The sequence below is a fragment of the Parasteatoda tepidariorum genome, chromosome 5, assembly GCF_982258835.1.
Source record: "Parasteatoda tepidariorum strain Cologne lab strain chromosome 5, Ptep-v5.0, whole genome shotgun sequence".
Classification (NCBI taxonomy): Eukaryota; Metazoa; Arthropoda; class Arachnida; order Araneae; family Theridiidae; genus Parasteatoda; species Parasteatoda tepidariorum.
This window is the reverse complement of record NC_141759.1, coordinates 90907439-90934428: the sequence shown is the minus strand read 5'-3', so window position 1 is coordinate 90934428 and position 26990 is coordinate 90907439. Positions and strand designations below refer to the sequence as shown.

The window sequence follows — 26990 nt, the reverse complement described above, 5'->3', positions numbered from 1 at the left end:
TACTGAATATTCCCTGAAATTCTATCGCACAATGGGCCATATTCTTCCCTCCTGTCTCATAATACTTTACATTTGATATCTAACTTAAAAATACATAAAATTCTGCTTTTCAGTCAAAAACATTTAACTAGCTGATTTTTGACATTAAAGAAAAACACTGACTCTATTAAATTGTATAACAATTGATGATCTAAGCTTAATTTTAATATATTCAAAATTTATTTCTGTTCCTTCTTGCTGATTTTTTACATTAAAAAAACCACTGAATCTATTAAATCATGTAACAAATATCAATTATAAAGAAGTCTGTGTTGATTTGAGCTTGTTTTTACAATATTTGAAATTTATTTCTGTTCCTTTTGCTAATTATTATTGTTTTTGTTTGTTTTTTAATTTAGCTTTCTTTCTTAAGTTGATTTAAAAAGAATTGACCTGATATAGGGTGTTTCATTATCATCACTACCAAGCAGTTGCTACCAAAAATATTTGAAGCATTCATCCTTCTTTTTCTGTATCTTGACAACCCTGGGATGGCCCTGGCTCTCCAGAACTTTTCCCGTATCATTATATATATACATTTATATATATTTGGGGACTACTTTCCAGCTCTTAACCCTTAGAATGTCATACTCAACACAGTTGATCCATATTACCGGTGTTATACCCCGTCGTCTTTTTCCCATGGTCTTTGCAAAACGTACTTACAGTATTGGTCTTCATGCATTCATACCAGATAGCCAGTCCATTAAATTTGCTGGATATTGTTGAATTCCTTAAACTTTCATAAATGCCAAAGGTGGTTTTCTTTGTACAATTATGGTAGTTTTGATCTTTCTCAGTTATGTCTATCAAGAATACCATCTCTGAAAAGAAGTAATGAATTTGAGTGGGAGGTATTACCTCACCTTCTATACTCACCTAATATTGTGCCATCATATTTCTATTTACTCGGATTGCTACAAGATTTTCTAAGTGGAAAAATATTTTAAAATTAGGATGTCTAATATGCGATTGCTAGATAGTTTATTCAAAAACCCATCATTGATTAAAATTAAAACTTGTTATATCTTTGAAACTAAAACATTTAAGCCTTTAAATTTAATGCTAAGAAACAACATTAATTTAAGTATGTGGTTTGAATGTATAAATTTTTAAAACTGTTTAGATTTAAAGTTTTGGAAAATATTAAAATCTTTAAAATTATTTTGTGAAATATATTTTAACTCAATCGCTATGTATAAACAATTATTTGTAACTTATTTCTGGCATTAAACTTAATTTTTTTTCCAGTGACTACAAAATTCTTAACCTTTACGCCATCTACTGTTCAGTATCAATCAATTCCAATGAAAAGTATAAAATTTTAGTTTATACTTATTTATTTTGTGTGTTATTTAATTATTTTGTTTTGTTTGTTGTTGTATTACTTACTAAGTCATGAGCAAAAATGAATTTAAATAGTTTTCGAACATATATCAGGGGTCTGTCCAGGGCAAATTTACTACCGTTTAGCAGTACACAAATTCAACTTTAGGAAAAGCGGTAGTTTCACAAAATACTTTTAAAAAAGAAAGTTCTAAGAATCTCCTGCCCCGACTCTTAAAATTTTGTTTTTGTATCCCCTTAAGAAATGATAAATCCCAACTTAATTAAGCATGTACGAATAGGTAGCATGTGCTTGGTCAGATAGTGCAGTGTGGTAGCCTAACTGGTCGCTCACACCATATTTTCACAGTTTTATTTTTAAAATTAAAGGACGAGGCACTCCCTCTGTTAACTTTACAGGAAGTTGAAATTCAAAAATTATTCTAAACATTCGAATATTGTTCTAAATTTATTCTAAAAGACCTTTATTTTTTTATGAAGCATTTTTTTTTTTTTTTGCTGTGAAATTTTTTTCTATATGACCCAGTGGGAAATGTTCTCATAATGAAGGTAACTTTAAGTGCAAGTACTGTTAAATGCATGTTTTTATTTTTAAATTCAAGTTGAAATTTAACAATGGACAATAATTTTTATGGATTTTTAAATTTCGATACAATTTTAAGCCCAAAATTTTAAAATAGCAAAATTGTTTTTAAATATATGGGGAAAGAAATTTAAAAATTTACCAGTCATAAATGTTTTTTATTTGTAGTGACAATTTTTGAAAATATCTTCTTACTTTACCATATTTTTGTGTTGGTTTTTCAATATAATTTTTAATTTTCACGAATTATGTCTAAATTTTCAAAAAATAGGTACCTGTCATAAAAACCTAGACTGACCCCTGTATATTGATTTACATAAATTTTTTATAGTAGATTTTTTGTTTTGCTTTGTGTTTGATAGTATTGTGGTTTATTATAACTGTATTAACTCATTTTTGGTGTTTACAAAATTTTATAAAAAAACTATTAAAATGCCCTTTTATATCATGAACATACTAAAGGGAAGAAACGATTCTATCAAAGGCATAGTAAGACACTGAAATCATAAATAAGCATGATTGCTTTATTCTTTTAAATTTCTATTTTGTCCCTCAAAATTTTTATTGAAAGCTTCAGTCTGTTTAAATTTTTGCAACAAATTAAAATATGTAGTTTATTCTGCAAAACTGGCAAAATAACTTGCAACATTTATTTATATTAAATGTATCTTTAGTGGTTGAATGATTAAAGCATTTATGTGTTATGTTAAATTAAAAACAGGATTATAATTACTGAAATAAAGGAATCAACATATTTTAGAAAATAGGAAAATTCAGATACTTTAACTGGTAGGACTCTCGCCTCTGAACAAACATTAAGACTCTTGGGGATCATGAACTGACCCCAAATTCAATAATTCATTTGCCGCTTAAAAACTTAATAGTTTTTGTCGAAAATATGTCAATATTTGAGTTGAAGACTTTCTATTACTGAAATACACTCTATAACAAAAAAATTGACGCACCAAGAAACAATCATCCGATTGCTTTGAAATTTCGTATGTATGAATGTTTTGAACATATATGGCTGGAATGATGCAGACTGGGGACATATAGTCTTTAGCGACGAATCCCGCTTCTAACTGTGTCCTGACGATCATCGAAGACGTGTTTGGAGGCACACAGGGCAGAGGGGGGATCCTGCCTTCACTATGGCATGCCACACCGGCCCTCAACAAGGCATTATGGTCTTGGGTGCAATTTCCTTTGACAGCCGTACCCCTTTGATCGTCATTAGAGATACACTTACTGCACAGCGGTACATCGATGACATCCTGAGACCTGTTTTGCTACCGTTCCTTTTGCAGTGCCCTGGGCTGGTTTTTCAGCAGGTCAATGCCAGACTACATTTGGCACGTGTTGCTATGAACTGTCTACAAGCTTGTCAAACTCTTCCTTGGCCTGCCAGATCACCAGATCTCTCTCCCATCGAGCATGTCTGGGATATGATGGGAAGGCGATGACCTCGCTCGACAATTGGATCGAATTTGGCAGGAAATACCGCAAGAGACCATCCGGGAGCTTTATCGGTCTATGCCAGGTCGTGTGGCAGCTTGTATCCAAGCTAGAGGAGGTCAACACCTTATTGAACTTGTTGCTGTAACTCTGCAATAAATTATTCAATTGTTCTGAAATTTTAATCATTTACTATCCTGTACATTGTTTTCCTATCCACCAATTTTTGTTTCAATCGTACAATTCCTTCATGGTGCATCAATTTTTTTGTTATAGAGTATATTTGCAGCTTTTTGCTATTCTTTTTGTGATAAAATATAACTTCTTTGATAATTATTAATTAAATGATAACAGTTTATGGACATAGACCACATTAGGCACTGCACCACACTAAACTTGGGACACTTGTGGGAGAAATATTTGAGAGCCTGTCACAAAATGAACGATCTATAGCCTCACTGTAATTTTGTTTTTGTTATATTGTTCATCTTTCCTCCTATTTCTCATGTTATTGTCTGTTTTTTTTAACTACAGTTGTCTTGTGGTCTGCAATCAGAAATAATAAAAAATAATTGTTTTTTTTCCATTTTCTAAGAGACAGTAAATATGCATGGAAATTACGTGTTCCTTCCAGAAAAGATTTTGCACAAAATGCTACTTCCAGTTCTCGATTTCTAAAGCAAAACTTCATTTTGAAGGAGGTTTTCATTTTAAATTTCCTGATTCCATGCAAGAATTGTTTAATAACTGAGTTTCCTAGTTCGGGATTCAAGCTGATTATCCACAGGTTTGCTGGCATTGATCACTAACAACTGAAATAGCAAGGTTCATTCTTTGATTTTTATACAGAGTTGGGTATCTTCATCAGGTGCATAGTTAGTGGATTTTTATGAGATAGAAAAACAGCTCTTGTACTTATTGCGGGAAAACTTCAATGAAAACAGTAAGCAAGTAAAAATTACATAAAAAGGGTACAAAAAATAATGTACTAAACTCATTCGCAACAAGAAATAGATTGATTTGTAGAACAAATGGAAAAATGCAGAAGATCTTTCTATCAGCCCAGTAACTGATAAAAGGTTTATGAAAAAAATGGCAGAAAAAACGTATAATTGTTTTTTAAATAAGGAAGAAAAACTGAGCTACAAATAAAAAAGGAATGAACAGTTGAATAAGAATAAAAATTTAGAAATTGCATGGGATCATAAAATGAACCCCCCCCCCCACACACACACACACCCTTCAGGGTAAAGGGTTCCTTTTTGTGTTCATTGCTCTATTATAATTATAATTATTGAAATTGCTTTCAGTTGAAACACACAGGGTGATAATAATGTTATGAAAATAATTGAGGATTTAAAAAATATTAAAGAAAAACAAAATAGATAAAAATGTTAAGTTTTCTGCATTCTGCTTAGAACATGGGGTAATTATTATATAAAATTCTAAAATTAATTTTCAAATCTATCAACAGATGCCACTGCAAACTGAGTAAAACTTTTAAATAATATTTTCAAACTAACTATTCTTTTCTACTGCAATGTGCTATGCAACAGTAAACTTGTTTTATTGTCTTTTCTCTTCAGTCATCAGCATCATCTGTTGAAAAGTTTTGTAACTAATTTTGACACTTGGCGAGAATAAATTCATTGTTCCTCAAGCAGTGTTCTGAAAACTGCACGTTTTTATCTCTTTGCAAATACAAAGATTTTAATTATTGAAATAATCGTTACTTTTTTTCAGTCATCTTCCTCAAAATTTTGTAACTAATTTTGACGCTTGGCAAGAATAAATTGATTGTTTCTCAAGCAGAGTACAACAAACACATTTTTATCACATCACTTTCCAATTTAATTAAACTGTTTTGCAAATCATTGGTCATTTTTGGTACGCTTAGAAAATACAAAGACGTTTAAATGGGGAAACAATGTTGGTTGCTTTACTAGATATGTATCAAGCTTAAAAGTCTACTAACTTTTAAGTCTTTAAAGCTGACAAGTCTCAAACCTTTATCAGAAGTAAAGATTTTCATGTACTGATAATAACATGTTGTGCTAGAAATATTGTCCATTTAATTTATCTGATAAAATAAATACTGGCTTATTATTTTTTTTTAAATTTTAGATAGGTTCATTAATCAAAAAATCAACAAAACAACTACTCAAGAATTTATCATCACACCTTCCAGTAAGAAATTTTTCCTTAGAAATTCTTATATTTGAGCATTATTTTATAAGCAATATAATAAAACTAATTTTTAAAAAAAATTAATTTCTTTTTAGCTTTAACAGCTACTGCCAGCCTACCAGTTCCTTCAACAACCATGGAGTATAAAACAAAATTTAGTAAGTATGTGTTTATACACTTATCAGATTTAAATAAACAAGCTCTAAAGCTATTCTTGTTTCTTTCTGATTGTTCTTGTCAACGAAATACAGTACAGAACCCGTTATCCGGAAATCAGTAAACCGGAAAACCAAAAAACCGGAACGAAATTCAATAAATTTTCCCGCCATTTTTTTTTTTAAAAATGTTTTTTTCCTCATAAGATTTTAGGATTTTTCTTTCTTTTTTGAAAGATGTTTACCTTACCATCATTTTGGAAATAATCATTAGTGTATTACTTTGTTTTTTCAAGATTATTTCCAAATATTTCTTTTTTTAGTTGGGTTTAACAATAAAAAAACGGCTTTTTGTAGCGATTCAGAAAACCGGAAAAATCAGATATCCGGAATAGCGATGGTACCGATCGTTCCGGATAATCGGTTCCCTACTGTACTGTTCATTATATTGAAAACCACACAAGGAGTTTTGCCCCCTGACACAGGCCATACACTGCGGAGGCAAGCGATAAGTAAGAGACATGTGAGAGGTAGATTTCCATACTTTTGCATTAGCGTGTGCAAAAGTATGGAGTATCCTCTACGCATCCTAACACAAATGAATAAGAATATGCCTCTTTTTTACCACTTACCTTCTCAGTGTGTGGCATGCCGTAGAGTTCTATAATACTTTTTCAAGATGTCTGATCAGACCTTTACCAATAAAATTTCTTTTTTAATCTAGTTATTTATTGCTTAAAAAATTAAATCACTCCAAGTTCATCACATTTAGCAAGATGCTCATTGACAACATTCGTTGTATCATTACCTAATTGAAAGTAACAAACAATATGGTGGTACTAGTTTAAACTGAATTTAAAACAAATTGTATGATGAAACGAAGTTGGTGCTTTACATCATACTACTAAAACTCCAACAAAATAGGTGTTGCTCTCTGTTTTACACTAATTATTAATTTGACTAATATTGTTTTACATTAATATTAAATGCATTGTAAATTTTCCTGAATCTCTTTATCTATTTCAGCAGGATGCAATCAAATATAGCGCTATGGTGTCCAGACATACGTATTGTCTTCAAAAGGGCCCTAGATTTTAAGTTTACAAGTCACATGATAAAATTATTTTATGACCGTCGTTGAACAGTCGACCCAATTTTTGGGTTTACGACTACTAGTAACAAGCTTGACCCCGTCCCGCCCCTGTAAGGGGGCTTTACGACTACTAATGTTCAACGCCGTAGCCTTATAATTTTTGAACCCAATCTAGAAGACAATGGAGCTCGTGGATCAAATATTGGGGGAAATTTCCCATTGTGAAGGACTTTTTTGATGGAACTAACCCGCTTTTGTGTTGCATGGAGAGGAAAACCTCCCACTGCTTCCTAATAGTAAATTTTAATGTTTGACCTATTAGTGTTTTATTTTTTTAAAAATTAATAACCGTCATTGAGCAACTGACCCAATTTTGAGTTCACTTCTACCAAAGTTCAACTCTGTAGCCTTGTAATTTTGAAACCATTCCAGAAGACAAGGGAACTTCTGAATTAAGTATTGGCTGAAATTTGCCTTTGTTGAGGACTTTTGATAGAACTGACCCATTGGAAGGAATACCTCCCACAGTTAGCCTTACGGCAAGGGATGCAGTAACCCATAATTCATCTACCACTAAGGATATTTTATGTCAGCACTGTGGTTGGTGCGAGCTTTGTGTTCATATCAATTAGCCATCGCTGGGATTCGAACCTGCACCTTATTGGGAAACGAGCTCTATATCCCCGGAGCCACCACGTCCCTATTAAAATATTTGAAAAAATTTGAGAGTAAAAAAATAAAATTTTTTAAAAGGACAAGCAGAGAGTTCGTGCCTACACTCAGTGCCCAAATTATTAATAGCAATACTTTGTATTCATTAATAAAATGCCTTATATTTCTATTTACATAAGAAAATTTAATAATATGTTTATATTTTTTTATTATAGCTAGAAAATGGACTGACATAGTGTTTACTACAAAATTTGCTACTTTTGGTATCAGTCCTCCAAGTAATATGTTTGTTTTTATTTCTTAAATTACTTTATATAATAATATGTTGTACATTGCAACTAAAATAAAACCGAAGTTTAACTTTATTTACAAACCATATTTAAAAACAATGCTTCTAACTATTGGTAATTGAAATGGGCTACAGGTGGCACATAGCAGAACTCTTAACCTATGACAACACTGGGCTTGCTTTTACCAATAGTGTGTGGATAGTCATAGAAGTAAGAAGTAAGTTAATGTGAAAAATATTGTTGAAGGAGGAAAAGTTATAATACTTTTCTGTACATCTAAGCAGAAGAGTAGAAACCCTAGCAGTAAAATAACTCTTGCTCTCATTGGACCAATATTCCCGAATCTTGACTCAATAGCAGGGATGAGATTTTTTTAATTTTGTCTTTCGAAATTCAGCCATTTTATCAAAAACTCAGATTCTTTAAAAGTTCAGTTTTTTTTCCATAAATATTCTGCCTTTTCTGAAAATGCAGTCGTTGAAATAAAATAATTATATTTATTTCGATTTTCAAAGATTATCAGAAAAATCAAACTACGTCGTGCTTGCTAACCATTCCGCATTTTTACTTATTTTAGCTATTTTCTCTGTTTTTACGCGCTAAAAATAAGATTTTCCGTATTTTTACCCACTTGCCAGATTGCTCGTATTTTCGTAATTCAGACGTCTCTGCTTCCTGTTTGTTGGCCGGGAAAGCAAACGAAATAATAAAAATAAAAAAATAGTGGTGGATTTTTGGTGAAAATATTTATTTGCTCCTTCAATTTATCTTGTAAACTTTTATTTATTTTGACTAAACAGAAACAATACAAACAAGCCTTATAGAAATCCAAGAAAGTTTATAATTTTTGTTATTAAATTTAGCTATGACATTTTTGTAGCTTTTTGCTTTAATAATATTTAATTCTTATATTTTTTGCAAGTAGCAAAAGCATTAAAACATTTACATTTTTCTTATTTTTATTGTATTTTTTTATCAGTTGTGTAACATGTCTGTGTGTGTTATAGCTGTAACTGAATCTGGATATCTTCCTATACCTGAAACAACGACTGTTATCATTGCACCTTTAAGTAAGTTTCCTTTTAAAAAATTTGTATTTTATTAAACTAGAGACGTTGGTTTAAATTAATTTTAGACATTTAATTTCATGACAGCTTTTTTGTATGCGTATATTAGGAATGTAAATATATTTCATTATTTTCCTGATTTTTAATCAATGTAATGTTAATTTTTTTTCTTTTGTTTGCTGTTGTTATAATAGTTTGGTATAAAACATAAAGTAATTGTTGAGAGCATATCTTGTCATATCTCAAATGCAAAATTCAGTCTTTATAGTGTTTGATTTACATCAATGTGCGTATATAGTTGATAAATATGTCGTCTGGTAGTGAAAATAAAGTCCATTTAGATGTATTCAATGTTTAATTTTTAAAATTTAACTTCAGATAAAAAAAATTTCAATATTTTTTGTATAATAAAACCAAAAATTTTCTCTAGATTAGTGTATAACTCAGAGTTACAGCAATATCACAAAAATACTTTTTTTTTGTCAAAACAATCACCATAATAATTAAAAATAAATGTACCGTGCACCAACAAAAAAAGGACCACCCTGAATAACTTTTGATCTAATGATTGGATCTTCACGTTCTTAATGGTTTGAGGGGGTGACCGCAGATATGCTAAAATAGTAAATGCAGACGATGTTTAACTTACGAAATTAGACACAAAAATGTACTTTCTCTGATGGAACATACCATTTATACAACGGATTCAGGCACAATCTAGGAAATATGGTCCCAATAGTTTGGATAGGAGAGCACTCCAAAATTTGGCCCCCTTAATGTTACTTTTACTTTTTGCGTATTTCGCTATCTCTTGAGAACTTTTTAAGCGAATTCAAAGTATTTACACACAATTATAAAATTCGTTTATGAAGGTTATTCTTTTTTTTGCGCTTTGTACATAGACATATACCATATGCGCTTTGTACATAGACATAGACATATTACCACAGCATTTTGCTGTTTGTAATGATTTCTGTGTTACATTTCTAATGGTATTTGTGTAATTCTAGCATATTTAAAAATTTATATAAAGTTTTTAAAAATTGAATGAATGCACTATTTTAGTAAACAATAATATGAATGGAATGGAAATTATATTCTAACATTTATCTTTAAATTTTAGTCACAACTGTTACCGAGTTTATCACTATGGAGCCAACTGAAACAGTACAATTTAAGGCTTCTAGTAAGATATATTTACCCTTTGTGTAACTCTGATTGAATTTTTACTTGTGGCATTTATATTTCTTTTTTAATATATTGATTAATTGGTTTTATATGTTGCTGAGCATCAAGCAGATTAACTGAATGTGTTCCAAAAAGAATCTAGATAAAAAAAAAATTTCTGTTCTCAAATATGTTTAAACATTGTGTAATATATATATAAATGTATATAAAAGTAATATATATATATACAGTTAATATATATCTATAGTACAATAAATAAATACGAAGGAAAAAAGAGAAAACAAAGAAAAGAGAAAAACAAAGCAAATCAATCTTTTATATATATATACAATGAAACCTCCTGTTATGGACACTCCTAGTAAATTGGCGCCTCTAAATGCGGACATATTTCTGATTCCCCTGTTATCTTCTATGAATAAACAATTATGTACATTCTCCACAAAGCGGACACTCCCGGAACCGGGCGGGGACAGTCATTTTGGCCCTAAAACGTTATTATCACCATTTTTAAGACATGCAAATTTTTACCTTATCCATAACTAAAAATATTGTTAAGATATTTCATTACTGAAGAATCAACCTTTCTCCTGACACCTTGCCTTATTGTTGTAAAGAAAGACAGAAAATGATACTGCTCTCCTGGAATAATTCGAACAGTGGGATCTTTTGTTCTTTTCATCTAGACTACACAGGTTATGAGACCCCTCAAGTTGAAATGACATCTAAAATGCTATCAATGCTTCTTCCCCATTGAAAATTTCTTTAATTTTCTTATCAATTTGAAGACTGTATTTAACACACAGCTAGGGTAAGAAAGAGAACAGAAATATAATCTTTGATATGTTCATGTAACTGAAACATTTATTCAGACTCTTTATACAGTCAAACCTCGTTAATTCGACACTCTCGGGACCTCTGAAAAACTGACGAATTAAGCGGAGTGACGAATAAACCGGAGTTGCATTGTTTTTCAAAAAATTGGAAAAATACCCATAAATTAACAATTATTACATACAGCAGTAAAATTTCAATTTCTTAAAATAAAAATAATAAAAAACGTTGAAGAATTTGCATTAAAACAATTCAATTAAAACATAGCATCAGTAGAAAGACAAACAGTATGGTTTACGTAACTTACTTTTATTTATTTAGGAATGAAAAAACCATCAATACGGGTTTGTTTGGTATGGGGATTACTTAGCATAATTCTTTTTTCGAGCTTGTACACAGAGTTCAAATCTTCCTCAGTGCCAGATATTGAAGAAAAATATTTTCTTAGAACTTCAATGCACTGAAGAGCTTCATTTTTGGAAGGAGGAACTTCCACCTCATCCTCGCTTTCACTCTCTTCAGATGCTGGAACATGTCTTTCGCGGATTTCGTTCGCGATTTCCGAAACGGTCAGTTCTGGAGATGTCACGAGATTTTGGTCAATTCCAAGGTATGTTTCTTCATCCATCACATCTTTGTTGCGTTCTTTCAATTGCCTGAGCAATTCAGATAAAGGGACGTTATCATCTTCATCATCATTAACATCTTCTGACGAGCTTGGACTTTCAACAAATCCAGCATGCCTGAAGCAGTTTTTGATGGTTTTATCGGTCACATCAGCCCAACTCCTGTGGATGTAATTAATGCCATCTAAGAGATTTAGTTTCCATTCTCGGCCTTCATCAATAGCTTTAATCCAGTCTCTTACAAGATGTTTCCGATAGTGTCTCTTGAAGCTGGAAATGATTCCTTGATCAAGGGGCTGTAAAACTGAAGTGGCATTGGGCGGCATGTAAACTAACTCCACTGATTGAAGGTTTCTTACCTCAGTATGCGCTGTGCAATTGTCCACAACAAACGCCACTTTACGATTTTTTGCATGGAATTTTTTGTCAAACTCTTTCAGAGTTTTTTCCCAAACATTGGAGGTCATCCAAGACTTTGAGTTTGCTTCATATGATACACTCAAAGACTTCACATTTTTGAAGCACCTTGGTTTTGCACTTTTGCCTATGACCAGAGGCTTAAGTTTTTCGGAACCATCCATGTTTGCTCCTAACAGAACGGTAACTCGTTGTTTGCTTTTCTTCCCACCTGCGCAATCCTCTGATTGAAAAGTCAAAGTCTTGTCAGGCACAAGTCGAAAAAAGAGACCTGTCTCATCAAGGTTGAATACATCACAAGGGTTATAGCGCTGGAGAACATCTTTTAAGAGACCATTTTTCCATTCTTCAACTGGACGCATATCAACGGCCGCTGCTTCTCCGCACATCTTTTTGAAGGAAAGTCCATGTCTCTCTTTGAACCGTTCAAACCAGCCGTTGCTCGCCGAGAACTCCAAAACACCCAGTTCATTTGCAAATTGCAAAGCTTTCTCTTTCAGGATAAGTCCTGAAATTGGAATGTTTTGGGCTCGGGGCCATTCTAAACCATTTAACAAGAGCATTTTCAACGTCTTCGAAGGTCGAAACACGCATTCTCTTTCTCTTCTCGCCATCCTGAACACGTAAAGAACTTTCAATTTTATCTTTTAAGGACAAAATGGCAATGAACGTTGTGCGAGGGACTCCTTTCCATTTTGCAAAAGCAGCCTTAGACATTCCAGATTGCTCAAATTCTCTTATCATTTGGAGCTTTTCATCCAACGTCCAAGATTTGTATCCAAGTTTACTCGCCATGGCACTGAACTAAAGACTAGAGAGACTCGATACACCACCGCACTGCTACGCCCTACTAAGTTTTACAGGAGAGAGAAGAAAAGGCGCGCACTCCAACATGCTCGTTTTCTGCCACCTGTTTTCCCGCCCCCGCCGTTACCCCCTCGTAAGGTCAGAGATAAGGAGCATTATTGCAACTCTTTCTGCAAGACGTGATGGAAGGAGGGGTGAGACAAAAGGGCAGGGGAAAAACGCTTCCAGTGTCCGAATTCCATTATCCTCTCGTAAGGTCAGAGATAAGAAGCAGCAACTCTTTCAGCAAGAGGTCGTGGAAGGAGGGGTGAGACAAAAGGGCAGGGGAAAACGCTTCCAGTGTCCGAATTCCAAGAACCAGTTGCCTAGTGCGAATGGCAAAATTAGCCAAGTGGAAATTTCCTCAAAAGTTGACTGGAGAAAAGCAATTTCCCAGTGAAAACATTCTTTAAAGTGTCATTTTATCCGGAGTTCATAATTTCTCCATGACGTATTAAACGGAGTTTGTTAACACTAAATCCAATGCAAATCAATCGGGACTTGAAAAAAAGCGTCGAAATAACCGGAGTGACGAATTAAGCGAGTGTCAAATTATCGAGGTCCGACTGTAGCTGATTAATTATGAATAATCAACTCCATAAGTCCTCATGGCTTAACTGTGTATCGTGGGAGGTTTACTTTCGAGAAGGTATTTACCATGTTCCCTATCAAATTATAGGTAGGTGTAAGGGGATGTAAACCTGATAATTGAAACCGACTGAGGACTGAAAACTCCTTTACGGTATCATATCTCTGACTTGAGTATCTATGCTAATAGGAAAATTATATTCATTTATCTGTAGCTACATCTAGAATTATGCATTTATATCAGACTTCCTTATATATTCTTTTTTATCTCTCTTAAAGTTTAAATAAATATCCTTATAGATAGTTATTGTAAATTATGTAATTATTTCTAAATCTTGAAAAATATTCTAAAAACAATTAACAGTGTTAAACTTGGTTATTAGGGTACCCTTCCCGTAAGCGGACAACTCTCATAAACGGACAATTTTTTTGATCCTAAAAATGTCCATGTCAGTGATCAGTTCAATTTTAGTAGTTCCTTCAGGTAGCATCATTGTATCTAATAATTCCAAATTGAAAGTAAATTAATTGTTCCCAACGGACAGTTAGGAGCATGGGAAGAGGACCATGGTTGGCGATTTATCATAAGATAACATAGCCAAAAAGTAAAGCCAACCTCTTATAATCAATATTATTGATCCTCAACTCGTTGGTCTCCTATAAAGTGGGCTACATTAAAGATTTGTGCAGGAAAAAATTATCCCCTGCACTTGCTGTCATCCCTGCCGGGCTTACAAAAAAACTTCAATCCCTTGACCTGACTGTCAATGGGGTTTTCAAGCAATAAGTGAGGAGAACTGGATGGAGCGTTGCATCCGCTCCTGCGCTAAATCCGGACACATGCGATGGACAAGTTATGAGGAGGCCAATGCATGAGTGTCCGAAGCTTTGAAAGCTGTTTTTAAGTTCGGTTTAAAAAGAATTTTTTTCAAACCGATTTTTCAGGACAAAGTGTACATACCAGGACGGCGTTTCTCAGCAAAGCTTCGGTATATATATATATATTACTGAAATATAGTTATGAAAAGTCATATGCCGATATTAAACGATATCACCATGCATATCTTGAAATTTTTAGTTTGTCATGCTGTTCAATTAAGCTGAACATTATTTCATTTTGTTCAGGTTTATTGCATTAAATCTGAAAATTTATTTCAATTGTTAGTTTCAATTAAGGCTTAACTAATAATTTTTAAAATATTTATTTTGATGTTTTCATTTTTTTCTTATAGGACACCATTTTACTTTGTCTAGATTAATAGAACCTTCCACAATTCATGTTACACCTTCAAGTAAGTTGTAATGTGAGGGTAATATTAATTGTCAGTTATAATTTTGACTGTAAAAATCATTTAATATTTTAATTTCATTTGTCTACTTCTTTAAATATTTTTGATGAATTTTTCAATTTATTATTACAATATTTCTTTTAATTTATTTTGAGAAGTTTATGGTGGTTATATTTTATTGTATTTTGCAAAAGGAAAATTTATTATTATTATTCAGGAGAACCCAGTTTAATAGAAAAAAGCAGGCATGTGATTCTTCCACGAATCTCAAGAATGTTGATTCACGGCCTTCCGAATCAATAATTTATATTTCATATGAATTTTTATCGGAGTTCCGCTGATCTACAATTTAAATTTCGTTGCTTATGCAAAATCTCATTAACCAGACATTTATTCAGTCCTTACCAGCACCCTCTTTTTTTTCTTATTAGGTTCTATTCTAATTCACGCTCAGTAACAACTTTTTATGCAGATTTGTTTGAGAAAAACGCAAGGTTGGATAAACTTCGAGAACTCGAGACTAAAAATAAATTTCGTCAGGATTGGGAGAATTCTATCTCTGCTTGGGTTTAAAAAAATTCTATGTAATATGCTGGAATTAATGAACTACTGAGGCAAACACAAAGCTATAAAATTGATAATCTAAAACGTTATTCCGAAATAACATTTAAAAGAGTGTTTGCTAGAAGAAAAAAAAAATTTCTTTTCCCATTTTTTAAAAACTTATATTTTAATGAGTAGAAATTTTTTTTAAAATTTCGATTTGTAACAGAAGAATTATTTAATCAATGTTATATATTTGCCCCCTTTCTTATTTGCCTACAATTAGATCGAATAAATTTTTAATTTGATCACTTTTCAATCTTTTTTTTCTCTTTTGCAGTTAATGCAAATAATTTTTTCATGGGTTTTAAAATTTTTATATTACTATAACACAAAATTTGGATCTCGTATTTGAGTAATCACGTTTTTATATGCTCAATTTGTGTGAATACTATCCATTAATCCATGTGATGTTTCGATCTTTTTATTGGCCATTATTGCTACGATTTTTCTCACTCAGTGGTGTTTTAAAAATCATTATTGTAGTTTATTCATCATTTTTAAAGCACGCAAAATTCAATTTGCTCATTTACTACTCACTTTTTTAACCGACAACGCCACTATTTTTTTAACGACTTTTTCACAGTAATTGCTATTGATATCCATGTGGCGTTTTAAATTCCTATTTTTTAATATGGTCTTATTAAGAAGCGAGAAATTCTAACTGCATATTTGAATAATTACTTTTTGGTGCCATCAATTTGCGCTAAATCCAGGTGGTGTTTTTTTTTTTTTTTTTTTTTTTGCAATTAATGCTGTGGATTTTTTGAAATCCTGATGTTATAATTTTTTCAATCAATTTTTCGGCAGGTGCCCCTGCCAATAATCACATATTTTTATAAAATCTCGATGTTTTTAATGTATTATATATTATAACTCTTGAATGTCAAAACGTAGATTTAATTAACCCCTTTTAGAAGCTTCCAATTCGTGCAATTAAGTTATAAATACACCTGGTTTTATCATTAATCTTTTTTCACTAATTGCCCTAGATTTTCAAGTTTTTAATTTTTTTTTACAAAGTGAGAAAAAGGAGGAATGTGTTGCTTGTATACAAAGCATTTTATTCTGTACTTAAAATATCTAGCTTATTTTTTTCCATTATATTTCCTAATTATATAATTAATTGTTCCAGCTGCTGTGGTTTCTATAACTGTTACTCCAACGACAGTTGAAACGATTCATATACCTAAAAGTAGTAAGTTCTTATTTATTCATTTCTTATTTTATTGAGTGTGAGGAAATTATGTAAGTGCAAAATGCAATGGAATGAAATTCCGAAATTGCCTGCGTGAAATATTTGCATTAAATTCATTCCATGAAATCAAATTTGATAACCAATATGATAAATAACATTTTACCACCAATATAAAAATTTAACCCTTTTAGGACAATAATCACATGTGTCCAGTTTCACATATATTTCCAATTTTGATACTTTTAATAGGATGTTATTATTTTTTTATTTCATTAATCACTTTTTGACACATTCGTTTTGCGCCATTTCTACTGTAAAGGTACTTTTTTTTGCAATAATAGTTATTTAACGTTTTTTTCAGTTCCTCACAATGTATTTAAAAACACTTCGTTTTTTGACTCCTGAAGAGAAGCACATCTCAATAAATGTGTATTGACTTTACATGATACAGTGTAACGTCCCATATCCGGACGTCCCTTTCCCGGAAGGGTCGATTTCCCGGACACTTTTTAACAATCAAAATAAACAAACATCTCTCCATCTTCCCCTTTCCTAGAAAAAAAAAAAGATCTTTTGACACATTTTCTCTTTTTCTAAATTGCACTGAACCTCTGATTTATACATCGAACCCATAAATCACTAGAAAGGGGAAGTGAAGATCTACCAAGACCATTGAGTGACCGTTAGTGACGCTCCTCCCTTGGAATGTAGGAAAAATAGGGAGATTTGCTTTCAAAAGACCGCAACTGAGTCCCCTCCCCCCTCCTTTCCCATGCAGGTGGCTAGTAAAAGAGGCATTTCCTGGAACCTTTTTATTGAAAGAAGAAATACTGTGGAAAAGGGTAAACGGGGCAAGCGTTAAGGTGGAGGGGGAGTCAAAATGGAAAATTTGAATAGGTTTAAAAGGATACACGTCCTTGAGAAACAAAACATTCGTTCTTCCCCATATCATGTAATATTTAGGAGGCAGGGGGAAAGGGGGTAACATTCTTTCTTTAGCAGATTCTTTCAGTCATAAAAGAAAAAATAAAGGGAACCCGTTCAGCGTGTCCCGCCTTTATGCTTGATTGATAGCCAATGATTGCAGAGAAAACAATAATTTGTTACTTCCCCACCATCAACTTAAATGATCTCCTCTTTACACTTATTTTCTTTCACAAATAAGGAGGAAATGAATTTTTCTCCTCCATCTACCCACCTTAATGAATGACGTGAATTTCCCTTTCTTGCTTGAATCATTCTAGTTAAAAATGGCGGATTATTATTTTCATGTGTCAATTTTTTTTAGTTTTCTATATTTTAAGCAATAATATTTTTTTTCTAATATTTCATATTTTATTGATTAGATATTCTAATACTAAAACATTATTCCCCTTAAAAATAGTGTTTATTTATTTTGTGCTTCTTAGATTCAGATCGTTTATTAAATCATTTTAAGCTTTGTTTACCTTGGGGGTGTATTATACGGAAAAATCTATTATACGGACTTCTGGAAGTCCCACCGATTCCGGATACGCAACTTTACACACTGTAGCAACAATTTTTTTCGTTGTATACGTTCACTGCTTCTTTAATATAATACTTTAAGCCATAGCAGCTAAAGTCAAACATGCAACTTTTTTTTTAGTTGGGAAAAATTAGAAAATATTTATTATTTAATTTTTTTTTTAAAGTTTCAATAGCAGTAAATTAAAGCAATAAACAGCTATAACAATAAATGTTTCTAAACCAATTTTTTTTCCTTTAAGTTGTATATTTTTAAGGTTATTAGGATGTTGCTTGAATATTAACACTGTATTTAATTAAGTCACTATTTATCACTTTTTTGAAAATTTTATTCCTTTTTTTCACTACTTTTTCTTCTATGACCCACCCTGCTCTCTGAACTCTGCAAGTCTAAAACCTTACCATATAGTCGCAAAATTATATATTTTTTTTTAAATAATAAATTACCCACATTGGTAGTTATTTTTATGTTGTAATGAAAATATTATTCTCAAAACTAATGTCATTTTCCAATATTTTTAATGTTGAAAAAAGGTTTAATTAAGATGGTTCAGATAGTTATTTATATTATTAAAAGGATTTATGATTGGAGAGGAAATATTTTTAGTCTTCAGGGTGTCTGCTGCAAATGAGATTAACTTAATTTAGCCTTGATATCTAAATTTTTTTTCTCAATATGACCACACTTCCATTCACTCCAAGTACTAGTAACTGATACAAACAAAATTAAATTAAAGTTATAGCTTGACCTATTTGCTCCTTTGACTATATGGGTATTTTATTAGAAAAAAAAAAGTTAATGGAAGCTGTACAATAATAGGAAAGAATTGCAATAGAATGCTTGAGATAAAATAAATTTAGAAACCCTGATTGATATTTAGATCTATTTAATTATTATTTTTTATTGATCAATAACTCCAGTACTTATCATTACCTTCTTGTTAATTTTTAGTTTAAATTATAATGTTAAAAATTATTGCTTTTTAAGTCATTAATGGTTAATTTGTTTTTGACATTTTGTAGGTGTAGCTTGGGATCAACTCTTCAAAAGAACAACAATGAAAAAAATCATTTTGGCTCCTCCAAGTAATAAAAGTTTTGTTTGTTTACTGCAATTTTTGTTCTGTTCCATATTTCAGTTTTAAAAACCTTTTTTTCACAGAGTTTGAAAAATATGGGTTTATTAATTAAAGATCTCTCATCATAAATTATTGCAGTGTACATTAATGGGTTTTGGACAATATAGATGCAAACAATATTGATAGCAGAGCTAAAAAAAATGCCTCATGTTTTTTTCATACCATGCTTGTTATGTTACATCTCTACAGAATGCATGCCTAAAGTAATCTTTTACATGCTAAACATATTTTTTGAATGCATATTAAGCTGAGAAAGAAAAATTAGATTAACTATATATCTGCATAAACACTTTCCAAGGTGCGTAGCGTTTGTAAAAAGTACTTAAAGGTGCTTTTTTGGGGATTTCGTTTTTAAAAGCTTTTAAAGGTGCTTTTTTCAACTGGCGTTTTTAAAAAGTGCTTTTTTTTCCGAATAATTTTTTTTTCCTTCAGTGATATCTGGTGAATCCCATGCATTTCACGAAAAATGGGGAGTTTGGTACGTAATCATTCAAGCGGACTTCATGTCGTACCCACGTTATGACTTGCGCATGCGCGCACACTTGAAACCGAAGCCCGAGTGCTCAAATTCGGATAGAGAATATCAGATCCTTATGAAATGTTTTTCTTTTTAATTTATTTTAATTTTGTTCTTGTTTATTTTATTTTACTTCTAACACTTTTTTTGACGTAGGGGGTAAGGATATTTTTGTTCTGAGTTCAGGGTCAAGTTGAATTCACTCGGTGATGTGGGAAAGTACTGATTGTTTCGATTTACGCCCGTTTCTTTTTGGGTTTTTTTTAACGCTAAAACTGTTTATAAGAAGTTTTTGTTTTTCAATAATATCATTGATTGAATATGAATTTTTTGAGTGCTTGAAAATTTTTGTAAAGTGCTTGAAAAGTTTTTAAAAAGTGCTTATTTTTGATTCAAAGATTTGGCTACGCACCCTGCTTTCATTTTATGTATAAATCAGAAGTATTAAGCATTGTTGAGAGAAAAAATATTAAACTTAAGTAAGCATTTTTTTTAGTTGTTTTGCATTGCGCATTTTTTTATGCACAAATAAAAATTAAAGCCGTAAATGCTGTGCATTATTAACAAAATATTAATACTTTGTGTATAATTATTAGCACAAATTACATAGATACCCTTCAATATGCTTACTTCTTTTCATTCAATACAATGTTCAGTTGTGGCTGATAGATCAAAGTTCTCCATCAATGCTTATTGTCAGTAAATCATTACGTGATTCAGTAGACACGTTGCATCACCAGCATTTCTACATCACACCATCTTGCATTTCTGATCAATTATTTACATACCAAGCTTGACCTGTAAATATTTACATGCCCCCCCCCCCCCCCCGGTGTTTAGAGGACGTCGGGTGGCCGAGAGCTTCACGCTGTCGTGCCACAGGTCCTTGGTTCGATCCTCGGGTGAGGTTGACCTAGCCTTTCATCCCTTTAGTGAGTCCATAAATTGAGTACCAAGCATGCTTGGGAACTAAATACTGATAGGTTCCACGTTGGGCTGACCACCCAACCGGAACATCTGCTCTTGTACTCCAGAGCCCAAAGGTCAAGAAAACTGAGATGGGCACAGTAGGCCTTGGCACTCTGTGGTCTGTCGCACTACTGAGTTTGTTTGGGTGTTTAGAACAATATAATTTTTGAGCTGGTAACTTAATATTTTCTGTAATTAAAAGGATGTACATTATTTTTACTTGATAAAATTGCCTTTATTATACTTAGTGCAATAAATTATACGAATAAATTATCCTGCTTTTTTGGATGATCTTTCTCTGGCTCATAAAATCTGGTGCTGTGACCTAGTTATGTTAGTTCAAAAATTTATAAAAATATTTTGTTCCCGTTTTTTGTTTTTTGCTTCCAATACTAGAAGAATTTTCTATACACTTTGTACATATCTTTTAGTAATTGATATACATTTTCTTAAAATTGTTTTTGTTTTGCATAGCTATAAAATGTATATTTAAAATTTTTTAATTAAATGAAAAGTTTTTTACATTATTTTTTATGCTTAAATCTTTCAGCTAAAGTTATTACAGGGAGAGGGCCAGTTCCAACTACTAAAGTGATAAAATATACTCCTGGTATTTATGTTTTTTTCTTATTTATTTAATTACTAATGTTTATCAGTGTTATGTATTTATTAATGTTCTCAATGTTATGCCTTTTTTTAATGTTTATCATTTATTAGTGATCTAAATATTAAAAAGGTTTTTTACATGGTATAATGGGCATTTTTTTTAAATTTTAGCATTTTTACTCAAAAAAAATTTTTTTTTTATTAAGTTTATATTTTCTTCTACAGTGACTGCCATCTTCAAACACACTTATACCCCATCTACCACAAAATCATTTAGGTATACTGCTACAAGTAAGTATTAAATTTTTGAACAGAATTCTAAAATTAAATTTTAAGTTTTGTTGATTTGACATTTTTGAAATTGACTCTCTTGGAGAGAAGGAGCAAGAAAATTATCCGTTTAACTGAGATTCCCACTTAACCCATTTTTGGTCAAAGGTGCGCAAATGCACTATTTCAATAAATATTTTTTTATTTACACTGTGATGTATATTTTTCACTAATTTTATTTTTTTCCTTTTTGTCAAGGGTTCTTAAGACATCAAAAAATGAATAGTAATTTAATTGGTGTAAACACTATCTGTTGAGAAATTTTTAAACTATTAAAAATTTTTTACTTAAAACGGTTATTGACAAATACATTTTTTTGGAAATGTATAATTATTCCTTTTGAGATTAATCATTATATTCTTATGATGGATTAAAATTACAAGTCAGTAAATAAAAAAAATTCATAAAAAACAAGCTTTCAACTAAATGGTTTGTTCATTGATTTGGTTAATGGTGCCTATATGCACCATGTTATTTTTTAAAATGTAATTTTTTATACACGGAATTTTTGTGTCTTAATGAATGTAATGTAAGCATATTTCAATGAAAATAATACCTCATTTTATAAAAGTGATATATTTGTCCTAAAATGGGATAGTAAATAACTTCTTTTTTTTTAATTAAGTCTGTAATTTGTTTTAATCAATAGCAATGCAATATCTAGCTCCTGGGATAAGAGCTGGGCGTGTACCCAATCTCAGTTGGATTGACTGCCTAGAAAGAGATTTTGCCATCTTGAGGGTAAATAATTGGAAGATCATGCTCAGGAAAAGAATGCAGGGGTGATTGCATGCCGGGTTTTTCATATCATCCCCCACAGATCTAGGAGCAGGACATGGGATTTTTTGTCAGTTGGATTGACTGTCTACATGATTAGATTTTAGCCATCTTGAGAATAAATAATTGGAAGACCAATAAAAGGATACAGGGGGATTGTATTCAAAGTGTGCCCCAGGATTCCGGGCGTTTCGTATCATTCCTCCAGGTCTAAAAGCTAGGAGAGGACATGTGATTTTTCTCAGTTGGACTGACTGCCTAGAATGAAATTTTTGCAATCTTGAGAGAAAATAATTGGAAGACCATGGCCAGCAAAGGAATGCGGGAGTGATTGTATACCTACTTTTTCGTATCATCCCTCCTGATCTAGAAGCAGGACATGTGATTTTTTTCTCGGAATTTCCACATATCTGAAGAGAATTCATTCATTCCCGAATTTAAAACTTATAATCTGATGAAACGTGACTTTTCTGCAATTTTAATTTCATTTGATTTTTTTATCAGATTTTCATTGTTTTTAATATTTGAAACTACACTGTAATCCGCTAATATCGCTGTTCGTATTCTTGTGATTTTATTATTGAACATCGATTTTCATATTTACCTGATTTAAGGTTACTCATTGGAAATCGTATTAACGCTATTTAAAAATCATACATCGTGATTCCTACTAATGGGTTTTTAAAAATTCAGTACCTCTATTTGGTTTAACAAATTTTTGGAATCAATATCGCGATTTATGTTCACGGGAGTTTAAAATCCAATATCGCTATTGTATTCATGGGATCTAAAAATCATGTACAGCTATTTGTGTTTTCGTGCTCTTAATACCAATTTCGTAATTCATATTCATGCTGTTTTAATATCCAATTCTTGTAAGAACTGAGTTATTTCATAAATTAGTTACTCTAAAAGTGTGATTTTTTATAGATAGGTAATTTAATTATAAATGTTAGTTCAAAAATTATATTAAATATTAATAGCATATAAATTGATATCTTTTTATCAAGTTTTTGCACCTTATTTAATAGTCTGTTCAAGTTTGCAATTTTCAGGGTTTTATACTTTGTATTACAATTATGGCCTATAAGAAAATTCTTGAGAAGGCTATTGACCACCCTGCGCTGTCTTGCCAGTGAAGAAGAAGAATGCACATTTGAATAATGTGTGTTAAACCTTATTGTTTACCTGAACCATATTAAAAAAAGACAATTTTTTTCACCACATAAAATATACCTACCATTAGTATTAATTTATTAATAAGTTAAATGGTAGGAAGAAATAAGAAAATGATTAGACCATATTTCAGCAATTTAAAATGTATTGTCTATGTTTTTTTTAAATTATTTTTTTTTATTAAAAAAGGATTGAAATGAAATTAGTTTGACTTTGCTAATCAGATTATTTATAAAATTGTAGTTTTTTTGCAGTTAAATATTTTTGTTTTATTTCGATATATCACAGTTTTAGAAGTAACATTTATATTTTCAGCTTCAGCTTATACTAAACATCTTTCAATTCCTTCAACTGTTACCTTCATTTATACTCCAGTAACAGGTAATAATAAATTGCTAAATATTAATTTCATTAATGTACTAAAAACTTTTCCTCATTTATGCATCAAAATAAGAGAAATCGTAAAAAGAAGGCCAAATTGATCAGAATTTTGCTGTTTCTAGTGAAGTTTAGCAAAATATCATTAAATAAAAAAATATCCCCTGTAATAAAAAATTACCCAATATTGTCATTTTTAAACAATGAAATGCAATTTTATAAGCGTTAAAGTAAAATATCTTTAAAAAAAACTGTCTGTTAAATTACCTCTAAGAAATTTCAAAGGAATTTTGCTATTCTCATTTGATTCCTTCATAGAATCTTTCTCAATCTGAAGTAACCAAAGCAAATGTATCTTCCGTTGCAATTTTTTACTTCCCACAGAACTTTTTCTATGGAATAAACTTATCTGTTTTTGAAGTAACTAAAATTTACAAGCTAAATTTGATTTTAAAAAAAAAATCTAGAAATTCAAGAAATGGAATTTTCTTAAATCATTCGAATTTGCCAGACTCTCCAAATCTTTTAAGACCTAAACCTCTTTATCCAAATACTTTTACATTCTCTTTAGTGCACCTTCTATTACAATGTTCCTTCCATTATAATGATGGAACTGAAATTGTGACTCATCTGCCTAAGCTACTGTTTTCCAGTCATCTAGGATTCAGCCAATATGGTCCAAACACCAGAAGAGGCACTGAACGTGTTGTAGTGATGTTAATAAAGACACTCAAGTCTATCTTCTGCTGCATGTCCAAAGTTTGTGCACTGTCCTAATGGAAACGTCCATTTCACGCCCCTCATTTATGCTTGCAGTTATTTCATACAATGTTACTTGGTTGTCAACTCTAACAGTTCTACGTGTGCGCCGACAGTCTCATTCATTAATTGCTGGAGGTCGGCCACTACATTGTCCATGGTGGGAGGTTATGCCTGTAATTAGGTATTCTCAACACACTCTTCACACTGTAGACAGGGTATTCGCGCACCTGGAAAGTCATGATTTTCGTTATTGAACAAAATTTGTCATGAAATGTCATGATTTTAACTATTTCTTTTTTTAAAAAATTCATGTAAAGTCATGGATTTAAGTCACCAAAAAACCTAATTTTTAAAATTCTCCCCCCCCCCACCTCCCAATTTTATGGTGTTCTGAATTTTTAACAAAATCCCCACTACAGTCATATTTTATTAAAATATTAAATATTTTTATCATGTTCTTTAAAAATTATGGTGTTCTTTCAAAAAAAATGAAAGAAAAAACATCATTTTTAGAGTGAATTATCTTTTAAATTTCTGTGATTTCAGAATTTTTGTTATTTTTAAATTTTTTTTTATCAATTTAAAATTCTAGCTGAAGCAAGCCCAGTCATTGGTGAAATTTTTTTTTTTATTCCGAAATGCAAGCAGAAAAATCAGGAGTATTTGTTTCCTTTCCAATCAGCAAGGAAAGAATCTTTAGAATATAATTCTACTAAAAAAAGGAAACAAATTATTTGCTTTTGTATTTTTTTCAGCTATTTTATTGCTTCAACTCTCTCTTTTCTCTGTTTTTTAAGTTTAAAATCTATAAATATGAAGATGCAGAGTATAACAGTTTTGGTTATACCTATCATTTCAATTAATGTTATTATAATGCTTTTTTAAAATTTATCGTCGTGTTTTTGTCGGAGAAAATAGTAACTTCACTAAATCATGAAAAATTCTTGGAATTAGTACAGTAGGGAACCGATTATCCGGAACGATCGGGACCATCGCTATTCCGGATAACTGATTTTTCCGGTTTTCTGAATCGCTACAAAAAGCTGTATTTTTTATTGTTAAACCCAACTAAGAAAAAATTTTTTGGGGGAATAATCTTAAAAAGAAAAAAAAACGATGAAGTAATACACTAATGATTTTTTCCAAAATGATTTTAAGGTAAACATCTTTCAAAAAAGAAAGAAAAATCCGAAAATCTTATGAGGAAAAAAAATTTTTTTTTTTTAAAAATTGCGGGAAAATTCATTGAATTTCGTTCAGGTTTTTTGGTTTTCCGGTTTTCTGATTTCCGGATAACGGGTTCTGTACTGTAATATGAAGTCTTGGATTTGATATTCTAAAATGTAGCAGGTACCCTGTGTAGAGCTAGAAGTGTTCAATTCTTTCATGATTTCCGAAAAAGAATGTCCCATGTATCTAGCTCCAACCACTATTCTGCATTTGAAGTTTATTAATTCTTGTCTTGCTGTCATAATTACACCAAAAGCATTCTCCGACGAATAACTTGAGCACAAATAAAAGTTCTGACAGTGTATATGTATTTTGTACCCATATATGTATTTTGTCAGTAATACTACTGCTATCTGTATATATATTGCATATTGCTATCCCATGACTTTTGTCACCTCAGCCTATATATATATCTTGGCTTGGACTGTCAGCTAGCATGCATGGGCTTGCTTGTGGGTCATAGCCCATACGTTGGGACCCCCTGATCTAAATCTATAAATCCCTTATGATTTTGAAACCATATGTCCAAATACTCGGATTTAGTTACTTTTATTGATATATTCTTTAAAGAAATTAGTGATTTCTTTTTTTTATTGATATTAATTTCAAATTATCATTTCAGGTACTAAAATATTAGAAAAAAAAACAACTGTCCGCAGAACAGTCACATATCCGAGTACGTATAAATTTTTTCTGTGATTACCTTTATGTATTTTTTGCTTTTTAACAGTAAAAAAAAAATTACCCAAATAATCTCGAAAAGAATGCGTGTGTATTATCTAATTAATTAGTATTAGAGTGTCTGTATCTAACTTAGCCGTTTACAGTTGGTAAATCTAGGAACTGAATAATATAAATCTTTTTAACTATAATTGCTTTTTTATTTAAAAAAAAATTGCCAAATGCTCTACTTTTTTTGGTTCTGATAAAGTGTCCTCTTGTAATTTTCTGTCATTACTTCAGAGGTGGGGTGCACACAATATGTCATCTGCATAATGACATTCATGGTGCAAGTGTCTTCCTACCATAATAATGTTCAATTTCCCGCACTATCTTAATAAATCCAAATTTGCCTTCACCCCTAATGTAGTCGGTCCAAGATTATTGTAAAACTTCAGTTTAATTC

The 26990-nt window shown here is 31.4% G+C and overlaps 1 protein-coding gene across 1 annotated transcript in view; it reads left to right on the top strand.

Annotated features, from left to right (window-relative positions):
* Positions 1 to 26990, top strand: part of LOC107436429 (uncharacterized) — a 263791-nt gene that overhangs the window by 136787 nt on the left and 100014 nt on the right. Inside the window, exons 85-97 of the mRNA XM_087164512.1 lie at positions 1291 to 1353; positions 5549 to 5611; positions 5707 to 5769; positions 7747 to 7809; positions 8829 to 8891; positions 10012 to 10074; positions 14617 to 14676; positions 16412 to 16474; positions 19004 to 19066; positions 21156 to 21215; positions 21437 to 21502; positions 23810 to 23875; positions 26487 to 26540. Of these exons, the coding sequence (XP_087020638.1) occupies positions 1291 to 1353; positions 5549 to 5611; positions 5707 to 5769; positions 7747 to 7809; positions 8829 to 8891; positions 10012 to 10074; positions 14617 to 14676; positions 16412 to 16474; positions 19004 to 19066; positions 21156 to 21215; positions 21437 to 21502; positions 23810 to 23875; positions 26487 to 26540 (810 nt within the window). The remainder of the gene's footprint in view (positions 1 to 1290; positions 1354 to 5548; positions 5612 to 5706; positions 5770 to 7746; positions 7810 to 8828; positions 8892 to 10011; positions 10075 to 14616; positions 14677 to 16411; positions 16475 to 19003; positions 19067 to 21155; positions 21216 to 21436; positions 21503 to 23809; positions 23876 to 26486; positions 26541 to 26990) is intronic.